The following is a 17,035-nucleotide window of genomic DNA, read 5'->3' as shown; positions in this document are numbered from 1 at the left end:
TATAGACTTGTTTCCTTTTTCTATAACTTACGGACCTACTGAAGTCTGCAATTGCCAGTGACAGTACAGTAGTACACAAAATCAGTGGCTAATAAAAAAGTAATAAATGGCTTACAGATGCCCAATCATAAGAGTCATAGCTTCTGGTTACAACATTTGCCATCAACAGGTTTATGTAAGCCTTACAATAACTTTCATGCAAGTTGCTCTTGAGTTGTTACGACTGTAACTGTCCACACATACCCTGTTTATGTTGACCCTACCACCAGGACAGTCTTTGATGATAACATACAAAAATACATCATCACTTGTGAAGCCAAAAAAAAATTGTTTCTACACCTGTCCTCAATAGATTGAAGTCAGTACCAGATGAACTGGTTGCAGCCCAAAACGACTTTGTGAAAGGAATACGACCCCCCTCCCGCTTCCCCAGGTGCAGACCCTGTGCCAGTTGTTTTCACAAGTGAGGAACACACATGTTGGAGCCCGCCACCAAAAATATACAGGCAGCAGGACATGGAGAGAGCAGCGTGCCTTAATTCCACATGGCCACTTGTATCAACTCACAACAAAGGCCCAGGGTGCTGGCGGTGTTGTGACAGGTTAAGGGGGCCTTCCTGCCAGGGTCCAGAATGTCAGCGGCAAACCCCTGTTCCCTACATGTTCTTTCACCTTCAAGGAAGGTCAAGTAACAGTGGCAAACCCCCTGTTCCTTTTTCACCTTCAAAGTAGGTCAAATTACATCTGTCCTCCAAACCCTCCCTTCTCTTTGCGTCTTTTCTCCTTCAAAGAAAGCAAGTTAAATCCTCCAACACCCCTTCCCCATGTCCATGTCTTTTCTCCCCTAAAGAAGGTCAAGTTACATTGTCCCCCTGTTCCCTCTGTGTCCTTTCTTCTTCTAAGAGGATCAAGTTACATGTCTTCATCGCAGTCTTAACAGGCTTGAAGGATTATATAGGACATCTTATATGCCTATCAGATCGTATTCCTCGGGCATAACTGTTAACAGTTGAGGTTCTCAGAATTTTAACAAGCTGATCAAAGATGTGGACAAAGACAATGAAACTCCAGCGTCCACATGTTGACCTTCTTTCAAAGAGAAAGCACATTGAGTATCTCCATAACTTGGAGTTTATTGGGTATCACTTTCAACAGGGGAGGTCGTTGAAATTTTAACAAGGATGTCAACACCGATAAGGCTGTGGGTGAAGACAAGATGTAACTCGATCTTCCACATGTTAACCTTCTTTGAAAAACAGGTTGGTGCTTTTAGAACAATGGAAAATTCCATTGGTAACATTACAGAGAAGTTCCAGGTACCAATATCAGTCAAACTACTGTCTCACAAATTTATGTAAACCAACATTGACTGAGTGTGAAAAAGTGATTCTGATCTGCTGAAATCTTCCACTGGTGGTGACAAAGAAGACAGATGGTATGTTCAGTATTTACAGTTTCATTGTACTGGGGAAATTCCAGAAAATCGCCCCCAAAAACGTAGAGACTAGCACTCACCAGGACACGTGGGACAGCACTGGCCGGCTCTGATGATAGGCTGTTTGCAGCTGGGCGCGGGGCACGTGATGAGGGCGCACATCTCCTGTCCGCCGTGACAGTAGCACTCGCGGCAGCCGTCGTGCCAGCCCTCGCCGTCCTCGTAACGCTGCCCGTCCATCGTCAAACATGAGTCGGCCGGGATGGGGAAGGATGGAGGCAGGAAAGGAGCGTCTGCACACAAGAGGGGAGCAAATATCGGATGAGTCAGGGTGTGAGATATATTATATTTTGCTTTTAATGTGTAGAATTACCTACATTATACAAGTCATACCTTTAACACTCAGTATGGACCAAACTGAGAATCATTTCAATTTTGTATTGGACATGTGACACGAATAAAAAAACTTTTTAGAAAACTTGATCACGTATATGACAACGCCAGTTACTACAAGACCGGACGTAACAAAATATAAATCAGGTAATGGAAAGGTAAGTACAGTACATGACTTTCGTGTCAAAAACGTTCCTCTACAGAAGACTGAATGTTGGAGGCACACTAAATGTCTATTGGGAGCCAGATGCCTGCCTGATGGCTGGCCAGAGGCTTGGCCGGCCTCCAGAATATCCAGGAACTAACACCAAGGTGCAAACAAACACTGAGGGAGCACGCCACTCCGGATGGCATGCTGTCTGTGTGCTTCCCACTTCTCTCTTGTAAGTCATCACCCACAAAATTCATCTGCAACTCCTAGGGTGTGTCTTAATGCACAGTCAGGGCTTGACATACTTTTTTCTGCATGCCTGCAATGGTAGTAACATTTGGCACCACCTGCACCAAATTTTAACAGCATCACTCTTTTTCTTTCCCTTTAGATAAATTCTTGGAAAAAAATGTTTTTGAGATGTCGTGGTATTATGTTCAATCTGCTGTTTAACAGGTTGCTTCTGTGAAGAATTCAGGGCAAATTTGAGTCAAGTGTTGTTGCACTGGTTTTGTCATGGGCCAGAGCAGGTAAAGTGCAGGTGCACCAATTCTGCATGTACTTGCACTGAACTTGGATATTCAGGTGATATTTCCAGCCTTGAGAGTGAAAGCCAAAAGGTCACTCCTACTCTTCTCAATAAGTGTGTTGGGTTCTTTACTGTGCAGAGGTTTGACTCCTGACAATTCCCCGATCTATGACTTAACATCTCCTTTGAAAGACGATCTGTTTGCTGATACTGACCTTTGCACTTGCAGATATCGCAGCCCTTGCTGTTTTGCACGTAGCCGAAGGTGCAGTGTTTCTCGCACACGAACTCGGGACACTTATTGCACCGGCACATCTCGCAGCCATGCTTGTTCATCTTGTAGCCGTACGGGCACCTCTTGTCACAATCGTCCATGGACTTGCACTTCTTGGGGGCGGGCTTGCACTCGCACGTCTCGCACCCCTGTCGGTTGACCATGAACCCGTACGGACAGTGGAGGTCGCAGTTGTCCAGGCTTCCATGACACAGTTCTTCTTCTGTGGGGCCAAAACAAAGAAAATTCAAGAATTAACTCTGTAGTTTGGGATTAATACTATTTGGGAGAAAAAACATGAAATATATGACTCTGAAAGGTTTTCTGGAAAAGCTACAGATTAAGGTTTTGGCAATGGAACACTCATTTTTGCAACAACAAAAAAACAACCTTCATCTGCCAAAAATCAGCAGTTGCCAAGATATCTTTATCCTGAGGGCTTACAGAGTCTGATCTCTCTATTTTCTCCTAAGAACTCATAACAATGTCCTGTTCCTAGTTACCTATGAGTCCACACCAATTCAATCTGTTGGTTTTCGATTAAAAATATTATTGTTCACACAGTTTCAGGGAGGGAATATAGTCAGAGTCAAGTTTCGCTCTCAGCCCTCAGTTTTCATTTTGACCTCTTGTTGACTTTCTGTCATAGAGAACCAAGGGAAAAAATTGGTGCGGGCCAAATACAAGTTTTGAGAAGTGACAGTTCTTCAGACAACTTTATGAAAACCTTGTGTCACTGGACCGGGTCAAAACAAGCCTGGCTGACCCATTAACATGGTGGCTGGGAAATACCTCTGTCTGTACGGGAGGTTCGGCTTCCAGGATTTAGTGTAAGTGCGATAAGTCAATAAAGATGTCTGAAGTTTTGGTAAGCCGTGTCACATGAAACTTGAAGGCGACAACACATCTCGACACGTGTGTAAACTTTCTGTGCTCCCCCTTTTTTTCCTTTCATTTCATCAAGAAGTAATCATGTCCCATGCATTTGCACAGAACATTATTACTTGAATACCAACAATGATAAAACAGGCTCTGTCATTTAACATCTATGATTCTTAAAGTGTCTCGAAAGCGGGCCTTTCACATGTGATGGATTTCGAGGGGTCAACTCTGGCTTTGAGAGAAACCTGTTTCTGCCAGACACAACAAGGGCCCCGTCTTCTAACATTTCTGGCCCCTGCCCGCGGTTGTGACAAAGATAGCCCCTGCAGATGTGTGAGACTGCTGACACCTACCTGTGAGGCACTGGCAGAGTGGGCAGCCGAAGATGTCTGTCCTGTAGCCGTGTGTGCAGGTCAGCGTGCAGTTCTCCATGTTGGGGCAGACGGGAGGGGGGAAGGTGATGTACGTGGGCTCTGCGGGAAGGGAGAACAACTTGGTTGTTACTCAACTCACTGGCACTGTCATTGGGTATTTTGTCCCATAGCCATAAAACTACAAAATATACTACAAGCTACAAGCAGCACGACAGTTACTGTACAATTCATGATCAATTACAGCTGCTAGAGGTGCATGTTACCTGAGATATTGGACACGACAATAGAATCTAGAACGAAATTGCTTCAGAGTGACAGATATAAGAGGGAAAAGTCACAAGAAATCATTATCACACTTAGAAAAAACATAGGAGCAGATTATCCTTTTATTATTAGCATAATAAAGAAAGAAAGAAAGTTATTATAAACAGAGGCAAAAGGAAACAAAGCATAAACGGCAGATGCTGAAGCTGCATTCAAGACCTGACTCAAAGAAAAGGAACAGAAGTTGTTACTTAAAAAAAAAGTGACAATAACAAAAGATAATTCAGGTATGTCTCTGCCATCGTAGGCAAGAAATCTTGCAGAGAGGAAGCAACAGAAAGAGTTGAAAGCAAAGATAGAAGTGTGTGTACCATTGAAGGTGCCAGGTAGACTGTCCTACAAAAAACTAAGAAGACAACAGCAAGAAGTGAATATACAAAGACAGCGGGCAGCCCTTGTGATCGTTCGCTACCTTCACAAACTGGGCAGCATTCTCCCGGAATCTTCTTGGGGTTAAAACAGTGGACGGCGCAGGCCGTGGCGGTACAGTGCAGGTCCCCGTTGCTGCAGGTGCAGAAGGTGCAGTCGTCCATTTTGTAGTGATCGCCGTGCGCGAGCAGCTCCCCGCTGTCCGTCATGCAGAAGAGGTTGGTGACAGGGCCTGGCCATGGGTCTGGGTACATGGAGAAGGTAATGGTCTGGGGTTAATGTTTGTGTTCATCATATTCATTAGCACAAAAGTCTGAACAGGGCTCGAAAAGGTTCCTTCTGCATACCTGCACTGTTGCAGGCAACATTCAAAACTACCTGCATTTCAGTCCTTCAAAGACAATGTTTTGAAATGTAGCACCATTTAGGATCTTGTTATCTTTTGTATTCTATGAAAAGTACAAGGCATTTTGGGCTGCTACTGACTGTGTGGCATAGTAGCGTCATGGTCTAGTTTTATCACGGCCCAGCTCAGCTCAGTACAGATAAATTTCAGAAGTACCTAAACAGCTGTAATTTTACATGCATTAACCTGCATATGCAGGTGGCATTTCGAGCCCTGAGTCAGAATGTTTGGCAATAGACCTGTGGAGTCAGAGACAGTTTTGGCTCAGAGCCACCAGAGGAGAACCTGCTTCAGGAGTGTTGTCATGGCGAGATAGTGAACTGGTAAACAAAGATAAGCCCAACCATCATGTAATCAACAACCATGTCCCAGTAAGACATGTCCTGACCATCCTGTTTCTGTTTGCCGGAGTTCCGCTGGCCTACACACGTGCATTTCCTGATACCAGTGGTAAAGTAGGTCAAAGTGAGTTAACAATGTCCTTCTCCTTTCTTCCAGTATTGACTGGTGTTTCTAAGCAGGCTGCCCTAATCCAACTTAGCAAAAAAGAAGGGGTCAAGGAGAGTGTAGTACACGCAGAGATACTAATCAAAATGCAGCCTGCGGCTGTACAGTCACATACAACCGCCCTCTACTTTGTAGATATAACCCAATTCTTATAATCTGCCTTGCTTGATGCTGACAATGCAGTTGCCTCATCTGTCAGCGTGTCCCCCTTGCACCTAGCTTAACCATGGGCAAGCCTGTTGTTCTAACCCGATAGCGGCTATGGGGGTGTTGGTTGAATGACAGATACTGGAATGAAATAACAGCCTTGGACCCTCAGATGCTTCACATGCAAGACCAAAAACTTCATGATTGTGATTTTGAACCCCTTAACTGTGAATGATGATTGAAGAAGAAAGTCATTGTCATCCTGATTTCCACAAAGTTGATAAGGTTTCTGCCCTTCATGTAAACTTGTTCTATCTGGCCCCTGGGTTAGCCATGGACAAGCCTGTTGTTCTAACCTGATAGTTCTATGGGGGTGTTCTTTTTAAAGACAGGGATTGGAATGAAATAACAGCCTTGGATAAGATAAAGAGTTCATGGGTTGATTGTCCTTTAGATGCTTTACACACAATCTAATAGCCTAAAAAAGAAGATGAAAAAAAGGAAAGTCTTTGTAACTCAACTGACCTTCACAGACTGGGCAGCACTCTCCATCGGGGACGTAGTAGTTCTGGCACTGCAGGTCGCCGCACTGCGCTGTGAAGCAGAAGGACAGCCCGCCGCTGCACTTGCAGAAGTGGCACGGGTCCGGCCGGAACGTCTCGCCCTCGCTGTACTCCGTCCCATTGTGCACGCACGTGGAGTTGTTGTTCTCTGCATCACCTGTGGCGAGAACGAAACAGCGTTAAACCATCAGGAGAAGCAGGGTGATCATGAAAATCATAGATGACTTGTTTGCAATCTGCCTTGTAAGTGCTATACATTTCAACCTGTAGGATGCAGTGTTTTACAAATAAACCATTCAATCATTCACTCAAGATCAAGTATATCAAAACATGTAACAGTAAAAACTGTATCTGTTTACTGTAGCCATTTTCTTCAAGTCTATTGTATAGACATGCTTGACTATGATATCAAACACAACCGGCGTACCTGGTACACATTCGAACACATCGCAGCAGGAGCCTGGCTTGCCCTCCCCCTTCTTGAGGACCCTGCGGACCGTGCCCTCCTCACACTGACTGGTCTCCTCACAGACTCCTGGTCTGCACTCACAGCTGAAGGAACAATAAATTAATATAACTTAATCGTAAATTCTTGCCCCAAGATAGATTTCAAATAAAAAGATGAATACAATGAATGAATGTGGGACATGTGGCTACTGTAAGTGTAATTTAAATGCCAATGTTCTAAACAATAAAAGTTTGTAGGTGAACCTGATGGTAACCCTTATTCTTAACATTACAATCAAATACATGTACTAAGAGGGATGCTGCCATTCAATAAACATGTAATGATTTTATTGACTTTCATATGTTTTCAGCTCGATGACTGGCAATCTAATCTCCAAGCAGATGTTGGGGTAAAAAGTGGTAATAAAAGTTTGTGAGTGGCAGTGACAGCCAGGAAACATTACGATTTTCCACCCCAACATCTGCTTGGAAATCACTGCAACCCTAAAGGGGACTCAAAGTATACAGTTTGGCATGGAAGTCCTCCAGTGCAGTGTCCACTGGGTGTTTGACCGACAGAATTTCTGGTATGGCCAGACCTATCCTTCCACAATTTGGCCCAGGCATGCCCGGCTTACAGATACTTTCACAGCTTTTGGAGGGACATTGTCAGACGTTGGGCACACACACACAGGGACCTGGAGGCAGAGTGTGAGGAGGAGGTATGCCCCCTATGCCAGGCAGGCCTGTCCGGTGCCCCCGACAAGAAAAACAGCAAGACAGGACCGGCATGCGGGTGTGAAATTGTGAGCCCCTGGCATGTCCTGCCGGACTAAATTTATGAACTGTGTTGTCATCATAGTAATTCTGTCATGGATCAAAATAACAAACTGGATCCCATAGTCCAGATTTCAAAAACAAGCAGCGGCGGGGTCAGACCCCGAACACACACAAACAGCCACCTCCGCACATGCCCGGCGATACAAACACTGCCATCCCTTTATGACCGCAGAGTTATCGACCGATAACAACCGAGTTGAGCGGGGCCAAACCGGCCCTCTTCCCCCCTCCAGCTGAGGTTGGAGACCTCTGCACCACATTAGTCACTGTCAGCAGCAAAGTTTGACAAATGCCCCAGACTGATAGTGTCATGACCAATTCAGGTCAGGCCTGGAGACCCGGCATCCGCCCTCCCAGCCCTGCAATGCACCTGTTCCACTCTTAAGAGATCTTCGCTTAGAAGAGCTGCTGGTTCCTGATTACTGGTTAATCCTAGAGCAGAATGTCTGTAGCAGGTTTTACAATGTCAGCCCCAATTACACGCATGTCGTTCAGTTTGCATTATGTGACAAATGTCTGATCTCCCACAAAAGAGGGAAAGCGCTGGGGATTAGCAAAGGGTCGTCAACAGGTCCCCTGTAATCCCCCCATTTCCTGGGGCTGATTATCCGACTGATGAAAGTCTGACCCACTTGAACATCATCCCTCAACCTTGTCATCTATGGTCAAGGACAGTTAGGGAGGGGTCAGAACAAGTATTTTGATGTACTGTGGCTCGACCACCTCTGACCAAGCCAGGCAACCTATCATTGGATGGAATGCATGAAGACCCAGCACCCTCACCCCTACCCTTACCTTACGGATTGCCAATCACCTGTACAACCTTCCAGCAGATGCTGTTGGTTCAATTACATAGACTTGTTAAAAGCCAGATTTCTGTGAGAGCTGCTCAAGTTGGGGCCCAAACTTGTTGCCCTGAAATACATGTCTATCCTGAGTACTGACAGGCCTGTTCGGTGGACATGCTCTATATTGGCGTAGCTTGAACTCTTACTAACATGATTGAAATAAGTAGTGCAAGTGTTTCTGCAGCAAAGGTAAGGAAATAACACATTTCTTTAGGACTACTTTAGAACATGTTTTGATTCCATGGATTACGTCTGTGATCCTCAGTTATCCGTCCTGAGTTACATCAGCGGATTCTGCTCTTCCGCATTTCCCATCCTCCAAAGAGAATTTTACCCAAAGACTTATAGAAATATCTGCAGGACCTGCAGCCTTTTTCTGTGTTGCACAAAGGTGCCAGTAAAGGTCGCCATTGTATACCTAAGGACACACTGGAAAATGATCAATGGCCAGCGCAAATTTCAGGTCAAAGTTCTTGGGTCAGCAAGAGGACAAGTGCTGGACGCTGGCTGCGAACATACCTCACAGCTGTGACTGAGGGCATCTGATCTCCTATATCAGCCCGGCCATGTTGTATACAGGGCCATGTGTTGCAGTGAAATATACGACTGAGACATACACATGACCCAGAGCAGGACATTGGGTCAAAAACACGTAGGGTTCATCTTTATGGTCGTCCAACGCACCCCCAGCACCACGAGACATGCCGCGCCGTCGGCCATCCTCAAATAGTACAAAACTATTTACAATATTCACATAACGTTACATGTAGACTTCATGTTGGATTGTTTTTGTGTGATTGACAAAAGTGAAGGTATGCTCAAGTAAGGAATCAGAAGGTATACCTTGGATCCAATACCGTACGTGTCATATAGTCATCCTGAACCAGAACATGTGCGAACAGAAAAGTAGTCCAGGACATTCCACAAGACAGGCGTGCAGGTTTCCATGTTCCTTTAAATTCCAGCTTTAATAGTGCTAAAATTAAGTGTTAGGACTTCATGAAGGAGGCTGGTCAAACAAAGAGTGGACAGGAAGGTCAGGCCAAGGGCAGAGTGATAGGAAAACCAGCTGGCCACCTCCAAACTACCCTGACCAGTCCTCACCAACTAAAGGACTCTTGAAATACTTCCAAACAGCACATTTACATATAGTTACGCTTTTCAGTGTAGTCTTGATGTACTCTCGTTTTCTACTAGCTTCCAGTTCGACCTATCATTTTTTCTCAGCGCAGTTTTAACCTAGACTCTCTCCCCGCTTTGCAGTACCACATAATGTGGTCTAGTCTGGACAAGGGGTCTGACCTAAATTCCATGGCTAATACTAGCCCACAGTTTCCATTTGACAGTATAACATACATCTTGTGGGGAGTAATTGCTGTGTTTTTCCAGATGTGGAGTACAGGGGGTGCTCTTTGTATCTGAGGGACAACGCAGCTGATGAATGGGTTAAATTAAAACCCGCTGCTGCGATGTATTAAAAATTTTGTACCATCAGTCCTCGGGTTTCATCAGCAGCGTGCCTGAAGGTTGGGCGAGGGGGTGTCGCTGTGACCTCCTTAACAAATCAACCCTGGCTGCTTGTGGAATTGACTGCTCCCTCGGCCCCTTTTAATTTGGGTAATCAAGGTCATCATCCTCCAAAGGCGCAGACCATGCCAAAACAACCAAACGAGCGTGGGATCGGTTTCAGCTGAGCTTCTAAGAAAAGACTGACATCGCCTTGACTGGGGAACTGAGTCAACCAAGCTTGCCTCTCCTGAAAACAGCAGGAGTTTCGCTTCCCGCTGAGCCAGCTAACTACTGTTATTGAGCGGCCAGCTAAACAATCAGCTTTACCCCATCAATTTTTGCCAGATTTGGGGTTACCCGCAGAACTGTGTCTCACTCACAGATGCTGCCGACTGTTCTAATTCTCACAGTCTGTCTGTCCTCCTGGCCAACAGGTTGTTATTATGAGTTTTGTTTAGTTTCCCCAATGGTGAGAGATAATGTGGGAGGTACCACATACTGGGAGGGGGGGAGTGAATAATCTCCAAGCAGATGTACGGTACTGCTTGGTGTTTAGAGGCACTTTCCACCTTTTTTAGTGCTCCGTGATCTTTTTCCTTCCCTACTAGAAATACGTAAAAAAATGCCTAAAAAAAATTAGCCAACTTCTCATCCAAACTCTATATCTACTGTGGGAGGAACCATGAACAGGGGAGGGGGTGGTGAGGGCTAAAGAGGGAGGCACCACGTCATACCTTGGGGGGAGTGGGCAGCAGCTGTCCTCTGGTTGGTCGGAAGGGACAGGTTCGCTGTCCAGGGGACACTTCAGCAGGAACTCTGGGCAGACCACAGAGCTGCAGTCCTCAGGCTCCGACGCAACTGAGAACACAGGAACAACATCGTCAGCAAAACCAGCGGAAGACAACATACATTTTAGGAATACAAATCTTTAGCTGTTCCAACAGTGATGCATTCTTTTTGAAGTTTTACAAAGAAAAACTACCCTCCTGTGATTGTGAAAGTATCCAACACAATATGTCACAGAAGCAAACTTTTTTCTTAATTTCACAAATGTCAGAATTATTGATTGTTCTTCAACTTCTTTGTATACTGCTTAGCCCTTGATAAGTCGATGATCCAAAATCATATCCAGTTGCTTGAGTATTAAGGGTGCTTAGCCCTTGCTTCCTAAGGACCATCAGCAGCTCAACCCTAGGTTCCAGTTGAGCCTCATCTCCATTTAGTTATTCAAAATTTACTGTACTGTTTTTAATTGTATTTCACTGATTTTACTTCATGCAATTTGCTACCTGGAGCTCCACGGTGTACTGTTGCAATTTAGAGAAAGTTCAGAGTTCAGCTCACCTGGAAGTATGGGTCTGCACTCGTACTTGTCGCAGCACTCTCCCGGCTCCCCCTTGCCCTTGGACACCAGGATCCTGTCATAACCGGGGCGGCACATCCTCTCCAGGCAGCCCGACGGATTGCACTCGCAGCGGCTCGCCAGCGGGCAGCACTCCCCGGCAGGCGTGTACCCCTCTATCAGAATGGAATCGTCCGGGCAGCGGGGAGAGAACACGATGGCGCACCTCGCCTTGGAGCAGTCCGGTCGATCCGCTGTAAAAACACAACGGAAGAAATATGTCAGAGGTCATGCTGCAGTTCAAACTGAAAACAACATCCCGAAATGAGCAGCTAGTTTTAATCATACAGATGGGAAAGTTTTTGAAGAGAATGTCGTTGAGAAGCACAGCATGGAACAAGGACACTCTTCCTCCGGAATTGATTACTTGAGAGCAATTCTTGATTAGGTCTAATCTAATACTGGATGAAGCTTTTAGTTAGAGAGGTTGTCCCACATCTAGCAGGGTGTAGAACACCATCTGTTCATGTTTTTCAAGGAGTATAATAGACTCTCAACTACACTGTACAGGGATACAATGTTATTATCACATGTTGTTTGCAGTGACGGTACATACAAAATTTACATACTTCAGTATAATTTCTTTTCTTAAATGCAATTTATTCATCTATCAATTTTCTATAAACAAAAAATATAGACAGACATTGACAAATAAAGCGAAGTTCAGTCAGTCTAACATTAAAAAAATGGGTATGTATGCTATAACTAAGTTGTCCAACTTATTCCTAAAAAAATGTACTACAGTCAAAACAGGCGAGTTGTTCACTTTTAGAGAAAGTGAGGACCTTCATTTCGATGTAGGTTTGAAGCAGGCAAAGCCAAGGCTTTTTTTTCAGGATTACAGCAAGTTTTATTTTGCAGAAAGAAGAACTGTTGTGAGCCTGGCGTCCCACAGCACAAATACAATTGTCTGCCGGTACGCAGGACCTCTGGCCCCGCAACTATTCTAACTATTCCTTGCAGAACACCTGATGACAGAAGCGACCGCGGAGACACAAAGCACGACTCCCGTGACAGCCATCACCCTGAGAGGAGACGATGGAATCTGACAAGAGTCTGGCCTTCCCTGTGTTGACTGTGGTCGGCCCTTTCCGCAGGTACCTGTGAACCTTCTGAGATCTCCCTCATCAGGGGCAAGGAACGTCGCAGGCATGTGCTCAACATTGCACACATTCCGGGTTGTCTGGTCCCTGCACGTCATCTTCCTTCCACCGCACCCTCAAGCGAGTTGCAGTTCAGGAGCCCCAAAACCGGGCACGTGGTGGGCATATCAGCCTTGAACTTGCAGACAAAGGAAGGTGAAACGTCACTCGGAAGTCGAATATCCTGACTAGACGACAAACGCTATCCGTTTCTCCCGTCCCGAAATGCTAGCCCCCTCTTTACAATGAATGTATCTCAGATAAAATCACTCGGTCGGGCACTCCGAGCAGTTAGCCATGTTTCACATGTCTTCAAGGAGATTTCCCTTTGTTTGTTTTGTACGGGTAATAACCCAGGTTGGTGGTATTATCGCCAGGCATGCCAGGAATCCCACCTGTCTGGGAGTGATTACCAGGGCTGATCCATTACTGCGTCTTCAAGTACAGCCTGAGAACTGCCAAAGAAGACTACCAATAAAATCTGGTCTATGTGGACAGGTGGTCTAAGGGAGCACCAAAAAGTCCTTTAACCTTATGTAAGGGCCGCTTTACACACGGTCCAGTTCTGATAATCGGAACTGGTTCCGAACCGGATCGGTTGTCTTTAGACCTACGGGCGGAAGGGCAGTGCGCCACCCGCGGTGCGAGATATTACAGTCGCTCCTCTCATATTTCTTATGTTTGCTACAAGCGTTTTCTGGCATATGAAATAGTACGGGCCCAACAAAAAAAGGACGATGAGACGCATGTACAGGGATAGGCAAGACCAGGCCTGAACCCGCCAGCTTTCGTCCTAGCCTCGCTGGCTGTACTGCAAGTCGGGCACGTTGATCGGGTCATAGGAGAACACCAAAGAAGAAGCAGCCACGGGTGGCAGGCCATTGCACTTGAAACATTCGAAAACTTTCAATGACAATTGCACAAACGTTTCAGAATTAGGAAAATATGCTTCTATTGCTAGCGCAGGCTTATTAGCATATCATTATCATGACCCCGAAAGCGGTCTCGGAGCCAGTTTCCTCTTTACACACAGATCGGAACCGCATCGACCCCCCGCTGATGTGGACTAGACCAGGGTTGGGATGTGGTCTGGTGCGGTTCCTGGAGAAACCGGATTCTCCTCTTTAGACTGGGACCGGGAGGCGAACTAGTCCGGGTAAAGTGGACTAGTGCGGGTAAAGTAGACTGTGTGTAAAGCGGCCCTTAAGGTGGATATAGAGGTGGTCACTTATGCAGGTTTGACTGTGGCATTATTTGTCTTAAAGTACAGCCAGAACTCCCAAAGAAGACCACTCGGGGACCAATAAAATCTGGTCTATGTGGACAGGTGGCCGTTAATCAAAGCTTGTGTTAATGAGAAGAATTATCTGAGGGACCACCAAAAAGTGGTCACATTGACCAGGTGGTCCTTATGTAGTGGTCGTCACTTATAAGGGTCCAAATTAAAATGTGGATTCAGCCTGTTCCTTTGAATGTAGTCTCGCCCCACCCACAGAGGGGTTACCAACCTCTGTGCTTCATGCGAGGGCAGGGTGGGGGAAACGGGGGACTGGCCAGTTTCCTCACACTTTTACTGCACTGCCGAGATGTAAACACAGAAGACGAGGGGTCCCATTGGCCAAAGGGAAGTGCCCTCACACCTGCTCGGAGTTAGCATTTGACACGTACCTGGTCTGTTTGCGCCGTAAATCATCACGCCATCAACCTCGCAAGGTCGCTTATAAATACCTACGACCTGCGTCATCGGTGGTACAATCCGTCTTCCATGTTTACAGGAAATACCCCACTGTCCTGACAATATGGTCCCCATATGCAGCTAGGGGGCCATGCAACCCGAGGTTAAACTGGTTACTGCTGGCTGTTGCACAAGTCACTCCAGACGGAAGTGATGCGTTACAACCCAAAGGCAGGCAGGCAGGCATGCAAGTTGACTGCTTCAGATACAGTTGCAGAATTCTCGTACAAGTGACTGAGCATATCCATACTCATAGGGGTTTGAATCCAAAATACTCCAAGAAATAAAATGCATTTTAACTATCATGAAATTTTACTACTGACGATTTGAAGAAAAAAATTAAAAAGTATATTCAATGCTTACTAGACTAAACCTTGTGAACCACTGCCAAAGTTCAAAGACATAAAATTCTTCACAAGTTGTAGTATACAAGGACTGGATTGCTGTGCTGTGCCCAAATAAAATCTTTGGTAAAATCTTGAATTAAATACGTTCTTGTGTTTTATTTTATCAGCATTTGGTGAGATGGATATGTATATCGAATATTCCAGTGCTGTCACAATTCAATGTCTATCATTCAATTATGATGGTTATCTCATTACAATGACTTTCCAGAGATTCAAAGCATTAAACATGCTTCCTTTTCCATTTTTTCTTTCGTTAATTTTCTTGCAATAAGTAGCTACCCTTAGGTGTTTTCTATTTCTGTCCATACAGGGGGACCTCCCGCATATCTGCTCCCACAGGGATGCTTGAAATGTCTCCTCCTTTTCACCAATGATAAGGCAGAGATTACTGTGTGAGGAATGTGCAAGGTAATTACTAAAGTCTAAAACCCTTTTCATACCAGACCAGATCATTATCAGTCAACAAGTTAAGTCTTAGGAGAGTCATTTTACTAGACAAAAGATTTCCTGACTTATTTCTACTGGCCAAAAACTTTCATGCCTTTTTTTTTCTTCAGATTTTGAAAAAAAAATCGGGTGAGATTAGTGTACCATTTCTTCAGAGAGCAATGCTAGGCCACCGTACTGAAAATCTTAGGCCCACTTTCCAGGCAGGCTCAGTCTCCGAATAGTTTCATCGTTTAGCAAGCATGCGGATAATGCCACCTTTGTAGTGACAACCTCTCATAAACTTTCCTCAATCAATGGAGCTAGGATGCCGTGAGACGGTGGGAAAGTAACTTTACAGATTCTCTGCTCATTATGCACTCTATCCCACACAAATCTAACTGGCGGGTTTGAAATTTCTAACTTCAGTGCATGGTAAATGGAAATGACTGAGGCCAATTCATATCCATAAATGGATCCGTGTGGCAGTTTCTTAATTGGAAATAAGAGGGTAACGCTGACATACACCACGGGCTACTTACTAACACCTGGGACACTTCAGAAGGGTGTGAATTGTCCTGACATCATAAGTACCCACCACAGGTGACAACTTCCATCACCTCTCAGCTCAGTACCACAAGTATGCGCCCACTTCTACAAATAATCAGGCCTCTCTTTCAAGTGCAATCAGATTATTTCTCACTCCCACTGGACTGAAATACATTCCACAGACTTAGTGTTGGATCAAACCTGCCACAAACTATACAAGTAAAAATGCAGGTCCTACTACAAAAGCATGCAGAATGAATTTGCCTTTTTTCTCACAGATATTACTGGTGTACCAGGAGTTGAAGTTCAAAGTGAAATGAAGTTGAAATCGTAACTTGAGTCAGACTTCTGCCAACTTCCTGGCCAACTGTTATGTCTGCTACTTTCGCTTGTGGGAAAAAATACCACAGAGGAATAAACACACCCTACTACAGGATTAGTGAGAAACAATTCAGGATTTACATGTATAAACAGAGAACCTCCACTTCTGATAAAACAGTTGCTATTAGTTGATCTCTCTGTTTCTTAATTATTCCCAAAGGAAATTCAAGAAAATTCCTGTCTTTCCGAAGGGAGTTTGTGCCCGACCCACTGGGTGGTCTCTTGGTCAGTTTTTTCACCTCCGTACAAAAGAAAGAAAGACATTTACGCTAACAAATTACATGACCCCAAGCAACTACCACGCTATTCATTAGGAGGGGCATTACTGGAAATGGATAGATGCCATTGTGTGGTGCGCCATGCTATACAACCAGGTAAGAAAGAGAACTAGGGCTGCATTACTTCAAGCATTTGAAACATGTAGCGCTCTTTTCTCTCCGTTAAGTACACGTCTGGCCGTCTACCTGTTTTTCTGTCTCCAATAGCCTTCCTAATACCCCTATATTACTTAACAGATTTGACAAACTGTCCGTGATTAAAAGGATGAAGTGTATCACAAGACAATCCACTGTAAGAATGTGTCTGACTGGAAGGGATTATATTGTGCAACAATGGGAGTTAAAGGGTATTGAAAATTGCACTCTCAAAGACGGCGTCGTCACAAGTTTGTGTTCATTGTTACCTGGGATGGCCTGTGCCTCTGAGGCCGTGCTGATATGACAGCTGGATTGCTTGAAGACGTGTTTTTACTGTCAATACGGGACGGGGAGAGAAATGTTTCCTGGTGCCCAGGGCGAGGAGAGACCTTTTACAAGAATGTGCAGGTATGTAGCAGCAGGTTGCACAGGGTATCCCATCCTGCCTGGGGGCTAAGCCGCGGCCCTCGGGGCCTGTTCATATCTAACGACCTCCACAGTCTGATGCCCCAGTGGCATGTTAATTTGACTCCATGTTAATTTGCCTTCGTAGCAGCGCACATGTAAGGCCACGCAGCT

General features: G+C 45.2%; 1 protein-coding gene across 2 annotated transcripts in view; it reads right to left on the bottom strand.

Annotated features, from left to right (window-relative positions):
- The window catches only part of LOC136433905 (cysteine-rich motor neuron 1 protein-like), a 45,615-nt gene that overhangs the window by 6,087 nt on the left and 22,493 nt on the right, over positions 1–17,035 (bottom strand). For both annotated transcript variants that reach the window (XM_066426498.1, XM_066426497.1), the window contains 8 exons: positions 11,343–11,594; positions 10,733–10,856; positions 6,782–6,906; positions 6,317–6,511; positions 4,775–4,975; positions 4,018–4,137; positions 2,724–3,005; positions 1,516–1,728 (listed from right to left, as the gene is read on the bottom strand). In XM_066426498.1, the coding sequence (XP_066282595.1) occupies positions 1,516–1,728; positions 2,724–3,005; positions 4,018–4,137; positions 4,775–4,975; positions 6,317–6,511; positions 6,782–6,906; positions 10,733–10,856; positions 11,343–11,594 (1,512 nt within the window). The remainder of the gene's footprint in view (positions 1–1,515; positions 1,729–2,723; positions 3,006–4,017; positions 4,138–4,774; positions 4,976–6,316; positions 6,512–6,781; positions 6,907–10,732; positions 10,857–11,342; positions 11,595–17,035) is intronic.

The sequence above is a fragment of the Branchiostoma lanceolatum genome, chromosome 4 (genome assembly GCF_035083965.1).
Source record: "Branchiostoma lanceolatum isolate klBraLanc5 chromosome 4, klBraLanc5.hap2, whole genome shotgun sequence".
In the NCBI taxonomy this organism is placed as follows: Eukaryota; Metazoa; Chordata; class Leptocardii; order Amphioxiformes; family Branchiostomatidae; genus Branchiostoma; species Branchiostoma lanceolatum.
This window is presented reverse-complemented; position numbering and strand designations above follow the sequence as displayed.